Source organism: Procambarus clarkii, chromosome 45 (genome assembly GCF_040958095.1).
Source record: "Procambarus clarkii isolate CNS0578487 chromosome 45, FALCON_Pclarkii_2.0, whole genome shotgun sequence".
Classification (NCBI taxonomy): domain Eukaryota; kingdom Metazoa; phylum Arthropoda; class Malacostraca; order Decapoda; family Cambaridae; genus Procambarus; species Procambarus clarkii.
In genome coordinates, this window is record NC_091194.1 from 19,074,239 (window position 1) to 19,098,621 (window position 24,383).

General features: G+C 42.6%; 1 protein-coding gene across 2 annotated transcripts in view; it reads left to right on the forward strand.

Annotated features, from left to right (window-relative positions):
• Positions 1 to 24,383, forward strand: part of LOC123769726 (SCO-spondin) — a 108,414-nt gene that overhangs the window by 42,201 nt on the left and 41,830 nt on the right. For both annotated transcript variants that reach the window (XM_069301492.1, XM_045760945.2), the window contains exon 2: positions 11,393 to 11,467. In XM_069301492.1, the coding sequence (XP_069157593.1) occupies positions 11,405 to 11,467 (63 nt within the window). In that variant the 5' untranslated portion in view covers positions 11,393 to 11,404. The remainder of the gene's footprint in view (positions 1 to 11,392; positions 11,468 to 24,383) is intronic.

A 24,383-nucleotide genomic window follows, 5' to 3' on the forward strand; every position in this document is an offset into this window, starting at 1 on the left:
TGACGGGCAGGAACCATGGATGCAGTGAGCGTTCCCTCTCTGAATCGCCACTCTAAGGTGCAGTAAGAGGAAACTGGCGGCTCTAGGGTATCTTGTTATTTCAGTTAGCTTAGAACCCAACGCCTTCAAAAAACTAGCAGCACTTTTACCCCAGGCACCAAGTGTCTGAGGCAATGAGGACAAAATTGGACAAAATTGTAGTTGCGATTAAGATCTCTGTATTTACTAGACTTGGCTGCGTCCCAGTGAGTGGCAGCGCCGCTCAGATGTGCAATACTAAAGACAACATAGGTGTTGGTCAAAGTTGAAACGCATGTGTAGTACCACTAGTCCCACACCAACTGTCTACCATTCTTCCAGGGGCTCACTGTGATCCCGTCTGGGCGACCGATAGGCTCGTCAGAGTTGCGGGGCATTAGGTAATGAGTTTCTCTCTGCTGGACAACCAGCTGTGGTATATATATATATATATATATATATATATATATATACATGTCGTACCTAATAGCCAGAACGCACTTCTCAGCCTACTATTCAAGGCCCGATTTGCCTAATAAGCCAAGTTTTCATGAATTAATGTTTTTTCGTCTACCTAACCTACCTAACCTAACCTAACCTAGCTTTTTTGGGCTACCTAACCTAACCTTACCTATAAATATAGGTTAGGTTAGGTTAGGTAGGGTTGGTTAGGTTCGGTCATATATCTACGTTAATTTTAACTCCAATAAAAAAAAATTGACCTCATACATAGAGAAAAGGGTTGCTTTATCATTTCATAAGAAAAAAATTATAGTAAATATATTAATTCAGGAAAACTTGGCTTATTAGGCAAATCGGGCCTTGAATAGTAGGCTGAGAAGTGAGTTCTGGCTACTAGGTACGACATACATATATATATATATATGTATATGTATATGTATATGTATATGTATATGTATATGTATATGTATATGTATATGTATATGTATATATATATGTATATGTATATGTATATATATATGTATATATATATGTATATGTATATATATATGTATATGTATATATATATGTATATATATATGTATATGTCAGGGACTTGATGAAATTAACGTATAAATGACCCCTCACTTGCTCTGGTGCTCTTGGGAGGTGTTGATCTTTGGGGTATTTAAATACTCCGAAATTACCATCTCTTTTAAGGGTCTGAGCGGGTGGTGGAGAGGGTTAAGGCGTACCTGTTATGCCAGTTGCTGGAAGGCTTCTGTGCTGGCTAGGGTTCGAGTCTCCTGGTGGGAAAGTGTTCTAAAGTTGTATATGTATATGTATATATATATGTATATATATATATATATATATATATATATATATATATATATATATATATATATATATATATATGTATATATATATGTATATATATATATATATATATATATATATGTATATAAATATATATATATATATATGTATATATATATGTATATATATATATGTCGTACCTAGTAGCCAGAACGCACTTTTCGTCCTACTATGCAAGGCCCGATTTGCCCGATTTCGTCCTACTATGCAAGGCCCAAGTTTTCATGAATTAATATATTTTCTCTAATTTTTTTCTTATGAAATGATAAAGCTACCCATTTCATTATGTATGAGGTCAATTTTTTTTTATTTGAGTTAAAATTAACGTAGATATATGGCCGAACCTAACCAACCCTACCTAACCTAACCTATCTTTATTGGTAAGGTTAGGTTAGGTAGCCTAGAAAGTTAGGTTAGGTTAGGTTAGGTAGGTTAGGTTGCCGAAAAACAATTATTTGATGAAAACTTGGCTTATTAGGCAAATCGGGACTTGCATAGTAGGCTGAGAAGTGCGTTCTGGCTACTAGGTACGACATATATATATATATATATATATATATATATATATATATATATATATATATATATATATATATATATATACATATATATATATACATACATATATATATATATATATATATATATATATATATATATATATATATATATATATATATATATATTTAGGGGTACCACCACTGGTTTAATTAAAGGGACCCACATCTTCGAAGAAGAAAATAAATAGTGTTCAGAGAAGACCTTGTGGGTTCTCACTGAATACTTTAATCTTTTCATCTCCTACCACCCCCTATTATTTTTTTATTTTTATTTTATTGCAATGCTACAGTTTACAGAAAACACACACTTATATAAAAATATACCAGTGTTCGAAGACCTCGTCCAGCTCCTCGGGGGTCGGGTGCGTACCCAAGATACAGCACGCATTTCCCCTCTGAACAGCGACACTGAGGCGCTGGAACATAAAACTGGCCGCTCTTGGGTCTCTAGTCTTCCCAATGAGTTCCTCGCCCAGCTCCTTCAGGAACTTAAGTGCACATTTACCCCAGGCGCCCAGAGTCTCAGAGCCTATTGGCACGAACCTGTAACAACGTTCTAGGTCCCTGTACTTGTTAGTTTCCTGGGTCTCCCTGAAGGTGGCCGCCCCGCCTCCCTCAGCTATATATATATATTTATTCCTTGGTGAGTGTTGTGTTGTTAACACAAGCTGATAAGAATCAGCTCAAAAATACTTATTTGTATAATTTTTCATAAGCAATGTAGGTACAAAGCGTAAATTTTCAATTTGATAACACAAATAAGAAAAAATGTCTCTCCATTTCCTTCATTGCCATTGCTTTCATTGTTGGAATTGCTAGTTTCTATTTTACAACCCGTGTTGTATAATTTGTACCTATTAACAACTTCCTCACGTCGCGAGGCAGGATGGAAAGACTTGCCTTACACCAATGATGGAAAAAGGAAAAAGTTGACCTAGGTTATTAGACCATGGATCCAGCGTTTATATTAAAAATATAACTACAATGCTACTATTGATGATAATACAACATACGATGGATATATATATATTTACAATTTATATATAAACAATAAAATGTAAAATATGTGCATTAGCAAATAATTGTTTAAGATTATTGTACTCGGCTCAGCAAAATAATTAAATAAATGCGTCCACATCATTAAGAATAAATAGGCTATGCTCATTAAACAAATATGTGGATGATATTCGTAAATAAATCTTTGCCTTAAAAGGAGTGTGTCCTGTAAGTAAGTTCCATACCATCGACCAAAGTCAAGTTATGATCAAGGCAATAATTATCTGTGAGGGTATAACTATATTCACCTCGGGGTCATGTCGGGGCAGAGATACTATTCACTATGATGACAGTAGTGAACATATCTCACCTAACCGAACCTTTATTCGTATAACTAATGCTAAACCAATAGCATCTAGTCGGTTTATCTGCATTTAAGCCAACCCTGTACCCTTATTTTCGAATATATAAATAATCTCAACACTGTAAAAAAAATAATATTCCAAAGCATACCAGGACAGGTTTGGTAGGTTAGACAATATCAAGTTTGGTAAGTTAACACTGAGTAGGCTTCGTTATTGCGATTCTCCGTGCGAACATTGTTAGACAGGATTATGTGAAACATCCTGTCAAACAGATATATAATAATAATAATACAACATATCCCAAGAAAAAGAACAGTAATGTTGTCCTTTTGAACAATACAGCCATCGAGCAGAAGGTTTCCAACATAACACAGTTAGTTCCCTGTAACTGTACACATGTGCGAGTTAATGACATACGTGTTATGTTATGACAAGCATATCCTTGCCTTGGGGTCGCTAGTACTTACTGATGTCGGTCTGTTCCGTTACAATGATATATAGCAAGTCTAAGCGTGGGTGGTTTGCTGGCGGTCAAGACGAATACCGTGGGAGTTACCGTAATGGGAGAGCGTGCGCACTACTATAGTTTGTTGATGTCATATTGCTGCGCCAGATGGGCTGCGCGCGGCGACTTGCTATAAAAAATAAACAAATCTTGAAATTTGCTGTTGCAATATATTTTATAAATATTACTTTTATTGTTATAGCTCACGTTACTGTAAAGATTGCTATGTTAATAATGCAACGACTGCAATGTATTTACTTGGCCGCTACGTTATGGCTTATTGAAGGTCCACGTTCCGTAGTTTGAAGGATACGTGTTACCTACTTAACCTAACCTTAACCTAAACTAACCTTAATCTAACCTAACCTTAATCTAACCTAACTTTAACCTAACCTAACCTTAACCTAACCTAACCTTAACCTGACCCAAATCTAACCTAACCTTATCCTGACCTTAAACTAAATTAACCAAAAATAACCTTAATCTAACCTAACTTTAACCAAAAGTAACCTTAATCTAACCTAAAGTAACCTTAATCTAACCTAAAGTAACCTTAATCTAACCTAAAGTAACCTTAATCTAACCTAAAGTAACCTTAATCTAACCTAAAGTAATCTTAATCTAACCTAAAGTAACCTTAATCTAACCTAAAGTAACCTTAATCTAACCTAACTTTAACCTAAAGTAACCAAATCTAACCTAAAGTAACCCTAACCTTAACCTAAAGTAACCTTAATCTAACCTAAAGTAACCTTAATCTAACCTAAAGTAACCTTAATCTAACCTAAAGTAACCTTAATCTTACCTAGCCTTAACTGAAAGTAACCATAATCTAACCTAACCTAACCACGGACAGAGAGCAGAAGAGCACTGCAGTGAGATTGGATTGAGAACGTTTCCTCCCTGGGGACAGTTTGTACACTGTCAATATGTCATTATCTGCCATGATCGACAGATAATGTTTATATAGCTTAGACCTCTAAACATGCAATGCTAGTATGGTTGGGATATTTTTCTTTTTTCTTTTGCGCATATTCCAGGAAATCAGTGTTGGGAACAGTCCAAGATCTCTAGACATTGTCCGTAATATAACTATCACAATTACCGAAACATCATCATCACAATTGTCAGCGCCACAATCATCACCACAGAGAAATAGGACAAGAGGACATAAGTGGAAGCTGGATATGCAAATGATTCGAAGATATGTAAAGGAATACTGTATTCGTACCGTGTATGGGAGGTCTACAAGTGGGATGCTCAGAAAGTTGTGGAAACCACCTCCACTCACAACTTTAGGACCAAATCCGACTACAATTTTGAACAAGATGGTTATAATATAACGTAACAGGTACAACACAGCTAGCAGACGAGCACAAAGAAGCTAGTCCTCACTTCTCAGCAGTCACTGACAGGTGAGTACTACCATCACAGCTCCCTCTGGGGGCGGGGTGGACTCCAGGCTGATATACTTCATCATATACTGGATCATCACCAATATTTGAGCCTAAACCATGTAGTTTGACAGCACTCTGACAGACTCATCAATATAAATATTTTATTTCTCGATTAACTAACGCAGGAATTACGTAAATATGTCTTTACTGCCAAGAGATAATTATTTCATCCCAAGTGGTTCAGGAAACTATAATACAGTAAGAATGGTAATTATAATGATAACAAAACTTTATAATAAGTTTTGGCAGCCTAATAACGAGCCAACACGCCATGACAGTCAAGCTTCTTGATGCGATGAATCAGCTTGCAAATTTATGTATTTATTTATATATATGCAGGACGGTACATTGGGTTTATGAGAGTACATAGCAATGATGTGTTTACATTCTTGTAGAGCCATTAGTACGAGCAGCGTTTCGGGCAGGTCCTTAATCTAACAGATAATATTAAGTAGGTAATTTCTAGCAAAATTGAATTTTTTCTTAACAGGTACATTGTAATAAAATTTGACAAAGAGTAGCATAATTTGAGGAGTATTTCAAGGTACAATACAGTAAACTCATGCTTCAAGAACTCATGGCCGTGATATATATTTGAAACGGCCGTTGTTTTGGGTTTAATTTGTGGGAGCGACGCGTTTGGTGGGAAAAAACCAATGTATTTGTATTTATGTTATTTACAACCTCGTTCAAGACGAGCGAGCAGAGAATTTCCGCATTCCAGTGTGCATGCTCAAGACTTTATATTTTTGTATTCCTTTCGTTTAAATACTATTTTTATACAAAAATAAAACTCATTTAGTAAACGTATTGATTGGGTTCATTCCTGTAGTGTTAGTTGAATCAATATATATCTCACCACAGCCCGTACTACTTGGAACTTTTTGTTCAGAGTAGCTGAATCTAAAACCACATAACATGGTAACCCTGCACCACTACGGGCTCACCATAGCCCGTGTTACTTAGAACTTTTTGTTCAGAGTAGCTGAATCTAAAACCACATAAGACGCTAACCTGCACCACTACGGGCTCACCATACCCCGTGTTACTTGGAACTTTTTGTTCTAGGAAGCAAATCTTAAACAACATAACCTGCACTTGAGACAAGTGATCCCATATCCTATGTCGCTGTTTCTTGGTTTGGTGTTGGCCTTAATTTGGCCTAACTTCCGGGTTGTTAAGGCCACCGCCAGTTTACTAACCACCCATCAAACACTCCCAACTTTGCATATAGGTGAAGACAACAAACAGTCTTGAATGTGTATACACCCAGCAGTCTGGTGTTGGGCTAGCCAAATCCAACTAGCAAATACTCCTAAACAAAGTTCAAGACTAAAGTATGCTCAAGTTTACATCTTGTGAGAAGTAGGGCACACCTCTGTGTGTGTATATGCGGTATACCTTTAAATAAACATTCCAGTCTTCCGCATTGGTATATGGCTATCACAAATGCTTACTAACCGGCCAGTAAAAACACTTGAGCCCTCAACATGTAAAGAGATGTCCACACAGTATGTATACACAGCCGTATAGTGCTCCTTACCATGTATAAAACCCACCTGAGTCAGCCGTTTAAGGAACAATGGTTGGTAGAGCGGTGAGGGCTTACCGGAGGGCCGCCACCGCTCGCGTCAACACAACGCTACACTAATCTTAATTATAAATTCGCGCGTCACTATGTATTCATTCATTCATTCATTTAAATATAGGTCAAGATACCCTAATGGGTGAGCGTGGAAGTGGGGATAGGGGAAGAATTAGTGGGGGTGAGAGGAAGGGTTTTCAGTATGAGGTAAAGTGCCAGGGCTAGACCCAGCTGCATGGCATTGAAATCGTTATGACCAGACTAGGCAGTGAAGGCAAGGAATCGGATCTGTGACAACATTTCGTCTTTTCTGAGCACCCACGGAGACAGCAGTCCTCAGCTGGGTGTGCCCTGGAGGCTCACACCAGATGTGGTCTTTGATCTGTTAATCAGCATCGCGGCCCACCTAAGGCACCAGAAAACGGGAGCTAGTTGGTCCCCCCCTAAAGAGGGGGGAGAAGAGTTAGGAGGTTATAGTTGGAAGTTTGGTGATTTGAGTAGTGATATTATAAGAGAGGGGTTATGTAAAGGACGGAGCAGGAGGTGGATCGTCGATCAGGTTAAAGAGGTTGTGCGTATGTCTGGGTCTGCTTAGGACGTTTCTGAGGAACGTGTCGTAGTTGTCATGATAGGTGAGAATTCTGTCAATCTGTTTCTTCCCCATAGTATCCCAGGTTATGTTCAGAGGTGGGATGTTCGCCCTCTCATGCAGGGCCTCACTGGTGGTGAAGTCCTGCCAATGGGTATCGAACACCCATCTCAGAGCCCTGTTCTGGGTACGCTGGAGTTTCTTCCTATTTGTTGGTGCTGCAAGTGTGAGTGGGATCGGTGCATATGTTAGGAGTGGGAGAATAAGTGTTTTGTATAAGTAGAGCTTGGTGGCTTGGGAGGCTATGTATGTAGGCAGAATAATAGACACTAACGGGGTAGCTGCTTCACCTCACGTACTATTTAAATATGTAAGATAATAGTTATTTATATCCATGACTAGGATTTTATGCCTGCTTATTAATTATATTATAATAATATTTTTTCTATTGGAAATGAAAATGAATAGTAATTAAAGATCAAATTTGTATATAATAATATTATGATTATATCTCCAACTTCTTGAAACATTTGAACCTCAAAAATATATACAAGCTCTTTCTTAAATTTGCAAAAGAATGCTGATTAGAAAATCCCACTCTAGCAAAACAAACTAATTTGTTAACGATATAATATGAAAGGTCATCATGATATTAGATTTAAAGTAACTTTCAGCTCGTCAATAAAAATTTTTTTTGCCATTATACAATATTAGAGTATATTACAAATCTGAGTTTAGGAAAGGTAAACTCCGGGGGCCAGATTCACGAAAGCACTTACGCAAGCACTTACGAACCTGTACATCTTTTCTCAATCTTTGTCGGCTTTGTATCCAATTATTAAACAGTTAATGAACTCCGAAGCACCAGGAGGCTGTTTATAATAATAACAATTGATGAATGGGAAGTTTTCATACTTGTAAACTGTTTAATAAATGTAACCAAAGCCGTCAAAGATTGAGGAAAGATGTACACGTTCGTAAGTGCTTGCGTAAGTGCTTTCGTGAATCTGGCCCCGGGTGATTACCTTCCTGCGTAGTTGGAAAGGTCATTAGGACAAAGTGTCCCTTTTTTTTATTTAGACATAAGGTTATTGTATCATATAAACCTAATAGGTAAAGAAGAGTAAGCCTGTATGCATCGAACTGTATGAGTGAAAATAAGCACACAGTACATTCATACAGGTGTTGGTGAATGTATGAATCGCAGTTGGGACGGCAGGTTAATGTAGCTGGGGTTAAGGCCTATCATCCTCTAGAGGGTTATTATGGTCGCTATAATTAGCTTACTGACTAACCAGCATGACTAGTCCTAGACACAGTGCAGGACTGAAGCAAGCTTTCAACTTATTATACACCCAAGAGGCGACGTAGTACACGTTTCATTGTACATATGTCTTCATTGTGGCTGGTGGAAAGGGGGGGGGGGGGGAGGGAGAATTGGTGTTGGGTTTAAGGCCAATCAACCTCTGACTCAAGGGTTATTAAGACAAGGGACCCTTGAGTCAAGGGATTCAAGACAACAATAGTTTACTGACCAAACAGCAATAACACTTTAGTCCTGAACAAAGTTTATGACTGCAGCAGACTCACTATACATACAGGGAGACGCCTGTATGTATGTATGTATGTATGTATGTATGTATGTATGTATGTATGTATGTATGTATGTATGTATGTATGTATGTATGTATGTATGTATGTATATCCTCAGTGTGTATAACCTATCAACGGTATAGGTTAAGTAATAATTGTAATTAAGAAGCAATAAGATGCTTATCTTAACATACTAAGAAGGTTAGGTGAGGTCGGTGTTTTCTATGAAGCTTTTCAAGATAAACTAAAATATTTACAATCAATTAGTATGTCACATATGCACTTAATAAATAAGCCAATATTGACTATAAGCAAGTGCGAGAACGAGTGTGTATATCTCCGCCCATGATGGGATGGTTGAGGGGCTGAGTGTTCCAGCAATAACAGCAGTTGAGGGTTGTCCAGATTGCAACACCCACGCCCCGTACAGTTAGGTGCAACGAACCGCGCCGCATTTCTCTTCAACAACGTGTCCGAAGAATAATATATTTTCTTGGTTCATGCTTAATAAATCAACGGGAAATATACAGGTTTGTTAGATTTATATATATAAAAAAATGATAGTACAAACCACGAGGTCGGTAAATAATGTGTCGGGATACGCCCTTCATGACTTGCGTATATTTCTTAGGCTAAACAATATGTTTCATGCTAAATAAAATATTTAAAAATAAACAAAAATAAATTAATGTTGTTGAATTTCAGGTAGCCTATAATTATATTCCATTCGCATAAATATTGATTTTATAGAGACTGTGAAATACCGAAAATATTCACGCATTTCAATTTGTTAAAGTAAGTAATGAAGTTATTATGTTACCTGGCGATCAGAAACCCGATGGCAAAGTTCGGTGTTGGAATAGGTATGGTTTCGCCATATATCGTTTTCTAACTATCGAACCCGTATATATCGTTAGATTTGGGTGTGTTAGCTTAAGTTAGGCTGTTATGTTTAGTTGGGTTAGATGAGGCTAGGATGGCTTGGGTACCATTTGGTAAGTTTTAAAACTCGTTCCTCAACCGTCATGTGTACGATGTGATTTGAATCCGTGCCAATATTGCTCAGTCCTCTCCAGACCCAATATCGCTTAGCCCTCCCCAGACCCAATATCGCTCAGCTCTCCCCAGACCCAATATCCCTCAGCCCTTCCCAGACCCAATATGGCTCAGTCCTCCCCAGACCCAATATCGCTCAGTCCTCATCAGACCCAATATCGCTCAGTCCTCACCAGACCCAATATCGCTCAGTCCTCACCAGACCCAATATCGCTCAGTCCTCACCAGACCCAATATCGCTCAGTCCTCACCAGACCCAATATCGCTCAGTCCTCACCAGACCCAATATCGCTCAGCTCTCCCCAGACCCAGAGTCACTTCAAGATCATACACCACCAGAGACCACATTCACTCCAGACATCTCCCAGCTCTGGGCTACTCATGCCCGTGCCATCTTTTGTAGTGGCTTAATCTTCAACAACAACAAAAGCTCAGCCCTTATTTGCCTTTATTAAAATATTGGACTAGACGGTAGAACGACGGTCTCTCTTCATGCAGGTCGGCGTTCAATCCCCGATTGTCAAAGTGGTTAGGCACCATTCCTTTCCTCTGTCCCATCCCAAATCCTTATCCTAATATCCCTTCCTAGTGTTATATAGTCGTAATGGCTTAGCGCTTTCCCCTTACCTTACTATACAAATTGGTTTTCAAGCCTGATCTATAACTTAAAATTTTCGTCCCTGATTCATTGCATTAAATTTCCATGTTTAATAAATTTAAACTTTCGCGTCTGATTCATACATAAAACTTTCCATACATACGTGTACACTCACGATGTATGTGTCACGAACGTGAATGTTGGGGGTCAAAGGTCACAAATAATGGTCTAAAGTTTAAGCGGTTTGTTATTCCTTACCATTTGTATTACACAGTAAAGCCAGCAGGTGCAGGTTAATGACCTCACGCACACAGCCAGCAACCACTGTAACTGTTAATACATGTTTAACAATTTGAAAGGCCAGGATAATATGAGATAATTTAGATGTTAAGACTTAAACAGCAATGTGTATTAGTTCATTAAGACTATAGCCTACCTTGTTTCAGGCTCTTATGTATTTATATCTTACATAATTGAGGGGTAACATTATACTTTATTTTACTTTACTATGTATATATATCCGGCACTAAAGTATAAATTTTTCCTGTACGTAATAAAAGTTTAAACTGCATATCTACTTTATATACAATGACAATTTTACAACTTGTACCATGTAACGTCAATGAATATTTTATCTTCATATAGTAAACTAGCAAGTATACCCAGGACGTAAACCCAGCGGGTGGTTGGGGGGACAGTGTACCTTGAGTGGCCCCGAGGTATTTACCTCAACATTTTTCATCTTTGCAGAGTGCAAGAGTCATGTTGCGAGAGACAACCATGAGGCTGTGGGTCGTCCTGCTGGTCCCTGCTGCCGCCGCCCTGGTGAGTTGTGGGCCGCCGCCGCTCACGCCGGCAGCCTAGTCTCCTTAAACCTTTGGTACCTGTGTCTAGCCTCACAATGTGCAGCATCCGGTGTTGCTTGGGTGTCTGGTTGGGTGTTGGGCCTCTCAAGTTGACGAGAACACACACTAGAAGGTGAAGGGAAGACGACGTTTCGGTCCGTCCTGGACCATTCTCAAGTCGATTGTGACCATTCTCCCAATCGATTGTGACCAGGACCATTCTCCCAATCGACTTGAGAATGGTCCAGGACGGACCAAAACGTCGTCGTCCCTGGGAGTTAGACAGCTGCTACGGGTTGCATTCTGGTTGTTGTGTAATTTCCTGAGTGTAGTTACAGGATGAGAGCTATGCTCGTGGTGTCCCGTCTTCCCAGCACTCTTTGTCGTATAAAGCTTTGAAACTACTGACGGTTTTGGCCTCCACCATCTTCTCACTTAGTTTGTTCCAACCGTCTACCACTCTGCATAAGAAAACTTTCTAATATTTTTTCGGCACCTTTGTTTCCTTAGCTTGAATCTGTATCCTCTTTCTCGCGCGCGAGCGTGTGTGTATTCACCTAGTTGTGCTTGCGGGGGGTTGAGCTGTGGCTCTTTGGTCCCGCCTCTCAGCAGTAAATCAACTGGTGTACAGGTTCCTGAGCCTATTGGGTTCTATCATATCTACACTTGAAACTGTGTTTAGAGTCAGCCTCCACCACATCACTTCCTAATGCATTCCATTTGTCTACTACTCTGACACTGAAAAAATTCTTTCTAATGTCTCTATGGTTCATTTGGGCACTCAATTTCCACCTGTGTCCCCTAGTGCATGTGCTCCTGGTGTTAAATAGTCTGTCTTTATCTACCCTATCAATTCCTCTGAGAATCTTGTATGTGGTGATCATGTCACACCCTAACTCTTCTGTCTCCCAGTGACGTGAGGTTTAATTCCCGTAGTCTCTCCTCGTAGCTCATATCTCTCAGTTCGGGTACTAGTCTGATGGCAAACCTTTGAACCTTTTCCAGCTTTTTTTTTTCCAGCTTTTTTTTTCCAGCCTTTGAACCTTTTCCAGTGATGAAACTGAGAAAAGGGGAGAACAGATCCACAGGGAATGACAAAGAGATGTGTGAAGAACTCAGCAAGAGATTCCAGGAGGTCTTCACAATAGAACAAGGAGAAGCCCCTGAACTAAGAGAAGTGGTGGCAAACCAAGCAATCTTGGAGGAATTTGAGCTCACCAGTGATGAGGCCAAAAGGGATCTGTTGGAGCTGGATGCGAGAAAGGCTGTTGGGCCTGACAGAATCTCACCATGGATACCAAAAGAAGGTGCAGAGGCACTAAGTGTGCCACTCTCTATGGTGTATAACAGTTCACTGGAAACGGGAGACCTACAAGAAAGCTGGAAGACAGCTAATGTTGTCCCAATATACGAAAAGGGTGATAGGCAAGAGGCACTGAACTACAGGCCAGCTTCCCTAACTTGTATACCATGCAAGGTGATGGAGAAGATTGTGAGGAAAAGGCTCGTGGAGCATCTGGAGAGAAATAACTTTGTAACACACCACCAACATGGGTTCAGAGATGGTAAATCGTGCCTCACAGATTTAATAGAATTCTATGACCAGGCGACAAAAATTAGTCAAGAAAGAGAAGGGTGGACAGACTGCTTTTTCATGGACGACCAAAAAGCCTTTGACACAGTACCTCATAAAAAGCTGTTTCAAAAATTGGAGAAGCAGGCAGGAGTAAAAGGTAAGGTGTTTCAGTGGATAAGGGAGTATCTAAGCAACATGAAACAGCAAGTAACTGTGAGGGGGGGGGGACCCCTTTAGAGTGGCGAGATGTCACCAGTGGAGTCCCACAGGACTCTGTACTCGGATCCATCCTGTTTCTAATATATGTAAATGATCTTCCAGAGAGTATAGACTCATTCCTCTCAATGTTTGCTGATGATGCAAAAATTATGAGAAGAATCAAGACAGATGAAGGTAGACAGAGACTACAGGATGACCTGGATAAACTGGAGGAATGGTCAAGAAAATGGCTACTAAAGTTCAACTCAGTAAAGTGTAAAGTAATGAAATTAGGCGAAGCGAGCAGGAGGCTGAACACAAGGTACCATCTGGGAGGTGAAATCCTGCAAGAGTCAAATAGAGAGAAAGATCTGGGGGTTGATATCACACCGAACCTGTCCCCAGAGACCCACATCAAAAGATATCATCAGTGGGATATGCTAGATTGTTCACCATAAGAACTGCCTTTAGAAACTTGTGTAAGGAATCGTTCAGGACCCTGTATATCACTTATGTTAGACCAATCCTGGAGTATGCAGCTCCAGCCTGGAGTCCATACCTAGTTAAACACAAGACAAAGTTAGAGAAGATTCAGCGGTATGCCACCAGAGTCGTCCCGGAACTGAGAGGTATGAGCTACGAGGAAAGGCTAAGGGAGCTGAACCTCACATCCCTGGAAAACAGAAGAGTAAGGGGAGACATGATAACCACCTACAAAATTCTCAGGGGGAATTGACAGGGTAGACAAAGACAAACTCTTTAGCACGGGTGGGACACGAACAAGGGCACACAAGTGGAAACTTAGTACCCAGATGAGCAACAGAGACATTAAAAAGAATTTTTTCAGTGTCAGAGTAGTTAACAAATTAAATGCATTAGGCAATGATGTGGTGGAGGCTGACTCCATACACAGTTTCATATGTAGATTTGATACAGCCCAGTAGGCTCAAGAACCTGTACACCAGGTTGAGAGGTGGGACCAAAGAGCCAAAGCTCAACCTCTGCAAGCACAACTAAGTGAATACAACTAGGTGAGTATACACACACACAGCCGTGGTGAGTCACAACTAGATGAGTACACAAACACACATGCACATTAAAACAGAAGAGGACTGTTTGAGGCTTCAACAAGACCTAGACAAGCTGAAGGAATGGTCGAACAAATGGTTGTTAGAGTTTAACCCAACCAAATGTAATGTAATGAAGATAGGTGTAGGGAGCAGGAGGCCAGATACAAGGTATCATCTGGGAGAGGAAATTCTTCAGGAGTCAGAGAAGGAAAAAAACTTGGGGGTTGATATCACGCCAGACCTGTCTCCTGCAGCACATATCAAGCGGATAACATCAGCGGCATATGCCAGGCTGGCCAACATACGAACGGCATTCAGAAACTTGTGTAAAGAATCATTCAGAACTTTGTATACCACATATGTCAGGCCAATCCTGGAGTATGCAGCCCCAGCATGGAGTCCATATCTAGTCAAGGATAAGACTAAAGTGGAAAAGGTTCAAAGATTTGCCACCAGACTAGTACCCGAGCTGAGAGGTATGAGCTACGAGGAGAGACTACGGGAATTAAACCTCACTTCGCTGGAAGACAGAAGAGTTAGGGGGGGACATGATCACCACATTCAAGATTCTGAAGGGAATTGATAGGGTAGATAAAGACAGGCTGTTTAACACAAGGGGCACACGCACGAGGGGACACAGGTGGAAACTGAGCGCCCAAATGAGCCACAGAGATATTAGAAAGTACTTTTTTAGTGTCAGAATGGTTGACAAATGGAATGCATTAGGAAGTGATGTGGCGGAGGCTGACTCCATACACAGTTTCAAGTGTAGATATGATAGAGCCCAATAGGCTCAGGAATCTGTACACCTGTTGATTGACGGTTAAGAGGCGGGACCAAAGAGCCAGAGCTCAACCCCTGCAAGCACAACTAGGTGAGTACACACACACACACACACACACACACACACACACACACACACACACACACACACACACACACACACACACACACACACACACACACACACAGACACACAGGCCAGTCTTAGAGTATGCCGCCTTATCATGGAGTCCCCATCTGAAGAAGCATATAATGAAACTGGAAAAGGTTCAGAGGTTTGCAACGAGACTCGTCCCAGAGCTACGAGGGATGGTGTATGAGGAGCGCCTGAGGGAACTGTGCCTTACGACACTAGAAAGAAGAAGGGAGAGGGGGGACATGATAGGAACGTATAAAATACTCAGAGGGATTGACAGAGTGGATATAGACGAAATGTTCACACGGAATAGTAACAGAACGAGGGGACATGGATGGAAGCTGGAAACTCAGATGAGACACAGAGATGTTAGGAAGTTTTCTTTTAGCGTGAGAGTAGTGGGAAAATAGAATGCACTTCAGGAACAGGTTGTGGAAGCAAATACTATTCATAATTTTAAAACCAGGTATGATAGGGAAATGGGACAGGAGTCATTGCTGTAAACAACCGATGCTCGAAAGGCGGGATCCAAGAGTCAATGCTCGATCCTGCAGACACAACTAGGTGAGTACAACTAGGTGAGTACACACACACACACACACACAGGACCAAATAGCCAGAGCTCAACCCCCGCAAGCACAACTAGGTGAGTACAACTAGGTGAGTACACACACACACACACACACACACACACACACACACACACACACAGGACCAAAGAGCCAGAGCTCAACCCCCGCAAGCACAACTAGGTGAGTACACACACAATCTTACAGCCATGGTGGACAGACGTGGGTCTGGGAAGCTCTTGGCCTATTAGTGAATTGGGAAGGATAATCAGATTACATTGAAGTGAAAATGTGTATTTGAGTGAATGAATAACTAGTAAACTGACTCAAACCACAAGAAAGTGAAGAAAGAATGTAGTAGGAGCGCCATTGATAATAAGTGTTGAACACATTGTGGCGTTGTGAAATAGTGGAGCAGACCTCGTGGTGGCCGCGACCTCACCAGCCTCAGTGTGTGACCGACGGGACCTCACACCTGCCGCACCGCCTGGAGTACTTGCTCGCCGCGTGTGTAGCAGATCGTGCAAGGTAATTGGAGCGCCTGTTGGCTAAGTTGTTTATTACAATGACGCAATCAGGAAGGGCCTCACGATCAAGCACCAGCAGGGAAGAGGAGGAGGATAGATTTGTAGACAAGCTAATAGGGAAATTTGTAGAGAGGAGGAGCGTTTGGATAGAGGATCTAATCCAAGGGATTAAAAGTGAGATATTTCAACAAATACAGGACGAGGTTGAAAGACAGAAACAAGAGCTTATACACTATATTCAGGAAGAAATTAGAAAGAGCAGGGAAGAATGTGTGAGTGAATGTGCTCGGCTCACAAATGAATTAGGAAAGATTAAAAGGATGGCTAGGGGACAGTGGATTAGTGGGGGATGGATCAGTGGGTGTGGGAGGGATGGGGGGTATCCAGGGGAGGGGGTACCAGCATGAGAGTGAGTCACTAAGAAAGCGCTCAATTATATTCCAAGGATTATTCGAATCTTGGGCAACATCAAGACAAAAAAGGATAGAAATGGAAAAGTATGAATTGTATGAGATTTTGAGATGTATTATGGCCGAGATGGCAGGAAGCGAGGTGGAACTCAGCCTCGGGGTTGGACCTTACCATTGTACCAAGAATAGACCTTTTCTGGTACAATTCTCTAATGAAGAGGCGGTGGATTACATAATGAAGAACAAACATTTACTGAGTGGCAGCGAAGCCCATTACAATGTGTTTATTGAGAGGTATATGACGAAAGATGAACAAATAGCCCACAAGGCAAAATGGCCTACACGACACCGGAACCCCCCCCCCCCTAGCCTCGCAAGTAGTCCCACCACTCTTTCCCAGGTCACACCCTCCCCAACTCTGCCCTCCCATCCTCCCCCCTGCTTCAAACCCCAACAAATCCCTTGCCCCTTCCACACTTGCACTCAACTCAACCTGCTACATCGCACCCTTCAATAACCCCTATCGGGCCAAGCCATACCCTCCCCAAACCCACCTTCCCACCCCTCCTCCCCTACTACCCTCTCTAACTCTCCTGCCCCTTCTACCCCATTTCCTTCAATTCCATCTGCTCCATCCCAACTCCCACTGCCCCCTCTTCCCCTCACCCTAAACCCCACCCAACCCTCACCCCTCCTATGCACCCCCCATCTCCCATATAACCCCCTCACCTTGTGACCTCCTAACCCCTTACCCCATCTCCCTCTTCCCCACTTCTACCCCAAAAACCCCCACCAACCCCTGATTTCCCCTGACTAATACACCCCTCTCTTCCACTCCCAACACCCATGCTCCATTCTCCTCTCAGCCCTCTACCCCCACTAACCTTCTTCCCCCAACCTCTCAACCTCTATCTCACTCTCAGCCTCACTCTACTTCTCAACCTCCCTATACTATTCAGACCCTCCCTAATTTTCAAACCCACTATGCCCTTCCAACCCCCCCCCCCTAGATGCCTAGACCCCATTCGCCTCCCAGGCACCCCCAGGCACCCCAAGGCACCCCCCCCCCAGCACCCATTCGCCCCCACACCCCCCCCCCAGCACCCATTCGCCCCCACACCCCCCCAAACCCCCCACACCCCCAGAGAAAGGGTGAACTACAGGAAGATAAGGGTCTATCTGGGAAAAGTGCAGTGGGAGGAAGAAATTTGAGGAAAAACAGAGCAAGATATGATGAACCAAGTCATATGGAAATGCAAGGAGGCCGAAGAGAGATTTATTCCAACAGTAAAGGGAAAAAGCAGGAGGGAATATAATAACCCATGGTTTAATAGACAGTGCCAGGAAGCAAAGGTGAGAAGCAGGAGGGAGTGGAGGAAGTACAGAAGACAAAGGACAGAGGACAACAGGATTAGATGTAACAGAGCTAGGAACGATTACATTAACATAAGACGAGTATTTGAAAGAAATTATGAGAATGATATTGCAGTCAAAGCAAAAAAGCAACCTAAATTACTACATAGCAATATAAGAAGGAAAATGTCGGTAAATGACCAAGTGACAAGACTGAGAAAAACAGAAGGGGCATATACAGAAAGTGACAAGGAAATCTGCGAGGTACTGAATGCCAGTTTCCATGGAGTGTTCACAACAGAGCCTGAGTGGCTCCCATTGTTAGAAGAGATTACCCAAGATGAAAGACTATTAGATATAGAGGTGACAGCAGAGGAGGTAAAGAAACAGTTGACAACACTGGGTGCAACTAAAGCGGTTGGACCAGACAAAGTATCACCGTGGATACTAAAAGAGGCAGCGCAGGCCCTCAGCGTGCCTCTGGCAATGATCTTTAATGAGTCACTTATGTCAGGAGAATTGCCCAATTGCTGGAAGAGGGCAAATGTTGTATCGGTTTTCAAGAAAGGAGATAGGGAGAAGGCACTTAACTACAGACCTGTATCACTGACAAGCATTCCCTGCAAAATACTTGAAAGAATAATTAGGCTAAGACTTGTTGAATTCTATGATAAAATAATAAGGATAAGGCAGAACAGAGAAGGTTAGGCAGTCTGCATATTTCCAGACTGCCAAAAGGCCTTTGATACAGTACCGCACATGAGACTGCTATTCAAACTTGAGAGGCAGGCAGGAGTAAGCGGAAAGGCCCTAGCATGGGTAAGGAACTACCTAACAGGAAGGAGCCAGAGAGTAATAGTAAGGGGCGAGAAGTCGGACTGGGGAACAGTAATGAGTGGAGTACCTCAAGGATCGGTGCTGGGACCAATTCTATTTCTAATGTACGTAAATGATATGTTTACAGGAGTGGAATCCTACATGTCGATGTTTGCGGATGACGCAAAATTGATGAGAAGAGTTGTGACAGATGAGGATTGCAGGATCCTCCAAGAGGACCTGGACAGGTTGCAGAGATGGTCAGAGAAATGGCTACTGGAGTTCAACACGAATAAATGTAAAGTTATGGAAATGGGATCAGATGATAGGAGACCAAAGGGACAGTAAACAATGAAGGGGAACTGCCTACTTGTGACGACGCGAGAAAGAGACCTGGGAGTGGACGTAACACCTAATCTATCTCCTGAAGCACATATAAATAGGATAACGACAGCAGCGTACTCTACACTGGCAAAAGTTAGAACATCATTGAGAAACTAAGTGAGGAGGCTTTTAGGGCGCTTTACACTGCCTACATGAAACCAGTCTTAGAGTATGCTGCTCCATCATGGAGCCCCCACCTGAAGAAACATATAAGGAAACTGGAAAAGGTTCAGAAGTTTTCGACGAGGCTCGTCCCAGAGTTATGAGGAGCGCCTGAAGAAACTGTGCCTTACGACACTAGAAAGAAGATGAGAGAGGAGGGACATGATAGGAACGTATAAAATACTCAGGGGAATTGAGTATTTTATACTCAATCCCCGCAGAGTGGACATAGACGAAATGTTCACACGGAATAGTAACAGAACGAGGGGACATGGGTGGAAGATGGAAACTCAGATGAGTCACAGGGATGTTAGGAAGTTTTCTTTTAGCGTGAAAGTAGTGGAAAAAAAAATGGAATACAATTAAAGAACAGGTTGTGGAAGCAAATACTATTCATAATTTTAAAACTAGATATGATAGGGAAATAGGACCATAGTCATTGCTGTAAACAACCGATGCTCGAAAGGCGGGATACAAGAGACAATGCTCGATCCTGCAGACACAATTAGGTGAGTACACACACACACACACACACACACACACACACACACACACACACACACACACACACACACACACACACACATACACACACAGCGGGGAAGTAAGGAAGTGTTTACTAGAGTTGGATGTGACAAAGGCTATAGGCCCAGATGGAATCTTCCCTTGGATACTAAAGGAAGGGGCAGAAGAACTGTGCCTACCACTCTCCATAGTGTATAACAAATCACTGGCAACAGGGGAACTGCCAGATATTTGGAAAGCAGCTAACGTAGTCCCGATATACAAGAACGGGGATAGACAGGAGGCACTGAACTACAGGCCAGTGTCCCTAACCTGCATACCATGCAAGCTGATGGAGAAGATTGTGCGAAGAAAGCTAGGGAGCACCTGGAGCGAAGGAACTTTGTAACACAGCATCAACATGGGTTCAGAGATGGCAGGTCCTGCCTCACAGGGTTACTTGAATTCTACGACCAGGCAATAAAAATCAGGCAAGAAAGAGAAGGGTGGGAAGACTGCATATTTTTGGATTGTCAGAAAGCCTTTGATACAGTACCACACAAGAGGCTAGGGGAAAAAATGGAGATGTAGGCTGGAGTGAAAGGGAAGGTACTCCATTGGATAAAGGAGTACCTGAGCAACAGGAGACAACGAGTCAGTGTGAGGGGTGAGGTCTCAGATTGGCGAGACGTTACGAGTGGAGTCCCGCAGGGGTCAGTCCTTGGACCTATACTGTTTCTGATATATGTAAATGATCTCCCAGAGGGTCGTTTCTCTCAATGTTTGCCGATGATGCAAAAATTATGAGGAGGATTGAAACAGATGATGATAGTAGGAGGCTACAAGATGACCTAGACAGACTGAGTGAATGGTCCAACAAATGGCTGTTGAAGTTCAACCCGAGTAAATGCAAAGTAATGAAACTAGGCAGTGGAAACAGGAGGCCAGACACAGGATACAGAATAGGAGATGAAGTACTTAATGAAACGGACAGAGAGAAAGATCTAGGAGTTGATATCACATCAAACCTGACTCCTGAAGCACACATAAAATGAATAACGTCTGCGACATATGCGAGGCTGGCTAACATCAGAACAGCGTTCAGGAACCTGTGTAAGGAATAATTCAGAATCTTGTACACATATGTAAGACCAATCCTGGAGTATGCGGCCCCAGCATGGAGCCCGTACCTTGTCAAGCACAAGACGAAGCTGGAAAAAGTCCAAAGGTATGCCACTAGACTAGTCCCAGAACTAAGAGGCATGAGTTACGAGGAAAGGCTGCGGGAAATGCACCTTACGACACTGGAAGACAGAAGAGTAAGGGGAGACATGATCACAACCTACAAAATCCTCAGGGGAATCGACAGGGAAAACAAGGATAAACTATTCAACACTGGTGGGACGCGAACAAGGGGACACAGGTGGAAACTGAGTACCCACATGAGCCACAGAGACGTTAGAAGGAACTTTTTCAGTGTCAGAGTAGTTATCGGATGGAATGCACTAGGCAGTGATGTGGTGGAGGCTGACTCCATACACAGTTTCAAGTGTAGATATGATAGAGCCCAATAGGCTCAGGAACCTGTACACCAGTTGATTGACAGTTGAGAGGCGGGACCAAAGAGCCAGAGCTCAACCCCCGCAAGCACAAGTAGGTGAGTACACACCACAACAACACACACCGTAGAAAATAATAATAAAAATGTTAAATTCCTCTATTTTGTTTCTAAAATTATAAATACTGTGAATATATTCTACACAACCCCAGAGATGGTCAGGTGTAGGTAATGTGGTAGTGGAGAGTCGGGGTTGTCCGCCAGCAAGTTACCAGACTGGTGGATAGGAGGACGGGGCCTAGCGGACTGTCCCTCCCACACACACACACACTCAGGTGAATGATACCGGTGAACACCTTAGCGAGGGATGGTAATGAACTCTTGCTTGAGATGGGCGTGGTGATGAGTGTGGTGGTGGTGGTGGGAGGCAGCGGTCTAGTGTTTACACAGGCTTCAGGCCCACGTCTCAATACTTATTCTGGATCCCACCAATCTAGAATCTCCACATACACACACATATTATTGTGAGGCAATGGAGGGACTTGAACTCGCGACTTGGTGATTCCCAGACGTCTGCCTTAACTGACTCGGCCACGATGGTACAACACTTGACCAACCCAGAACTCTACTGAGCTCTCTGGGAGGTTCTGGAGGCCTCAAACTAGGGCCCAACCGCAAGTGGGGTTTGACTGTAAAATCCTTGTTGGGTCCTAGTTTGCGGCCTCCAGAATTTCTCAGAGGACTCAGTATAGTTCTGGGTTAATCAGTTTGTATACTACCGTGGCTGAGTCGGTTAAGGCAGCCGTCTGGGAATCATCAGGTCGCAAGTTCAAGTCCCTCCATTGTCTCAAAATAATTTTCAATGATAAATCATACATTGTGATTTCAATGTATTTATTCATCCATTCGCCCCTGTGACGGGGGCGAGTTACTAACCACACATAAAACTTCATTCAAATTAAATCAAATGTTTCTTCAGGTAAAAGTAGAGTACATATATACAAGATGAGTTGCAGACATAATGATGGGCTCCTAGAGAGAGCCAGTACACACAAGCTTCCTCAGGGTGACCAGACACAACGTACATGAGCCTTCACTAACAAGGGAGCGTCTAAGTACTTCACAAAGTACCAAGATGGTGGCAGAGGAAGCCCAGAAGTGACGTGACAATATATCTCAGTGATCACCAAGACATACGGAGCGCCATAATCATATAACCAGACAAAAATAGTTTTCTCACGCAGGATAAGATGAGAAACGCCACAGGAGCCGTGGAGAGGATTCGAACCTATGCGCTGGGGATTTCCAGATTTTCTCATTGATATACGAGGATATTGTAATTTTTGTGTGTAAAGGATAGACTCTTGATCATTGTGGAGTCCGTTCCTTGCCCTCCACAGACGTGATGTTTGCCCCGTGCCGTGTACGGGGGTGTGAGGGGTGAGTGCGCCGTGTGAAGGGTGAGTGCACTCCACACAGTTAGGTGCTGGAGTCCTCAGAGTGCATGTCAGGCTCTGAGATCATAATCGCGCGTTAGTAAACATTACCATTAACTTAAAATTTAAGTTCTCCTTATTTTAATTTACATCATTTTGAAGGAGAATATAAATATTGGTGTATATACACTAGCTGGGACGTGTACCCTCCTTCCTGGTGTATATACACTAGCTGGGAGGTGTACCCTCCTTCCTGGTGTATATACACTAGCTGGGAGGTGTACCCTCCTTCCTGGTGTATATACACTAGCTGGGAGGTGTCCATACTTCCTGGTGTATATACACTAGCTGGGAGGTGTCCATACTTCCTGGTGTATATACACTAGCTGGGAGGTGTCCATACTTCCTGGTGTATATACACTAGCTGGGAGGTGTCCATACTTCCTGGTGTATATACACTAGCTGGGAGGTGTCCATACTTCCTGGTGTATATACACTAGCTGGGAGGTGTACCCTCCTTCCTGGTGTATATACACTAGCTGGGAGGTGTACCCTCCTTCCTGGTGTATATACACTAGCTGGGAGGTGTACCCTCCTTCCTGGTGTATATACACTAGCTGGGAGGTGTACCCTCCTTCCTGGTGTATATACACTAGCTGGGAGGTGTACCCTCCTTCCTGGTGTATATTCACTAGCTGGGAGGTGTACCCTCCTTCCTGGTGTATATTCACTAGCTGGGAGGTGTACCCTCCTTCCTGGTGTATATTCACTAGCTGGGAGGTGTACCCTCCTTCCTGGTGTATATTCACTAGCTGGGAGGTGTACCCTCCTTCCTGGTGTATATTCACTAGCTGGGAGGTGTACCCTCCTTCCTGGTGTATATTCACTAGCTGGGAGGTGTACCCTCCTTCCTGGTGTATATTCACTAGCTGGGAGGTGTACCCTCCTTCCTGGTGTATATACACAAACTGGGAGGTGTCCATACTTCCTGGTGTATACACACTGGGAGGTGTCCCATACTTCCTGGTGTATACACACTGGGAGGTGTCCCATACTTCCTGGTGTATACACACTGGGAGGTGTCCATACTTCCTGGTGTATACACACTGGGAGGTATACCATACTTCCTGGTGTATACACACTGGGAGGTGTCCATACTTCCTGGTGTATACACACTGGGAGGTATACCATACTTCCTGGTGTATACACACTGGGAGGTATACCATACTTCCTGGTGTATACACACTGGGAGGTGTCCCGTAATGCTAGGTATAGGATGGGAGGGACCGGGTGACTGAGCAAACAGAACACTGGACGCGTGATCCTGTGGTCCCGGGTTCGATCCCGCGCGCAGGCGAGAAACAATGAACAGAGTTTCTTTCAACCTGATGCTCCTGTTACTTAGGAGTAAATA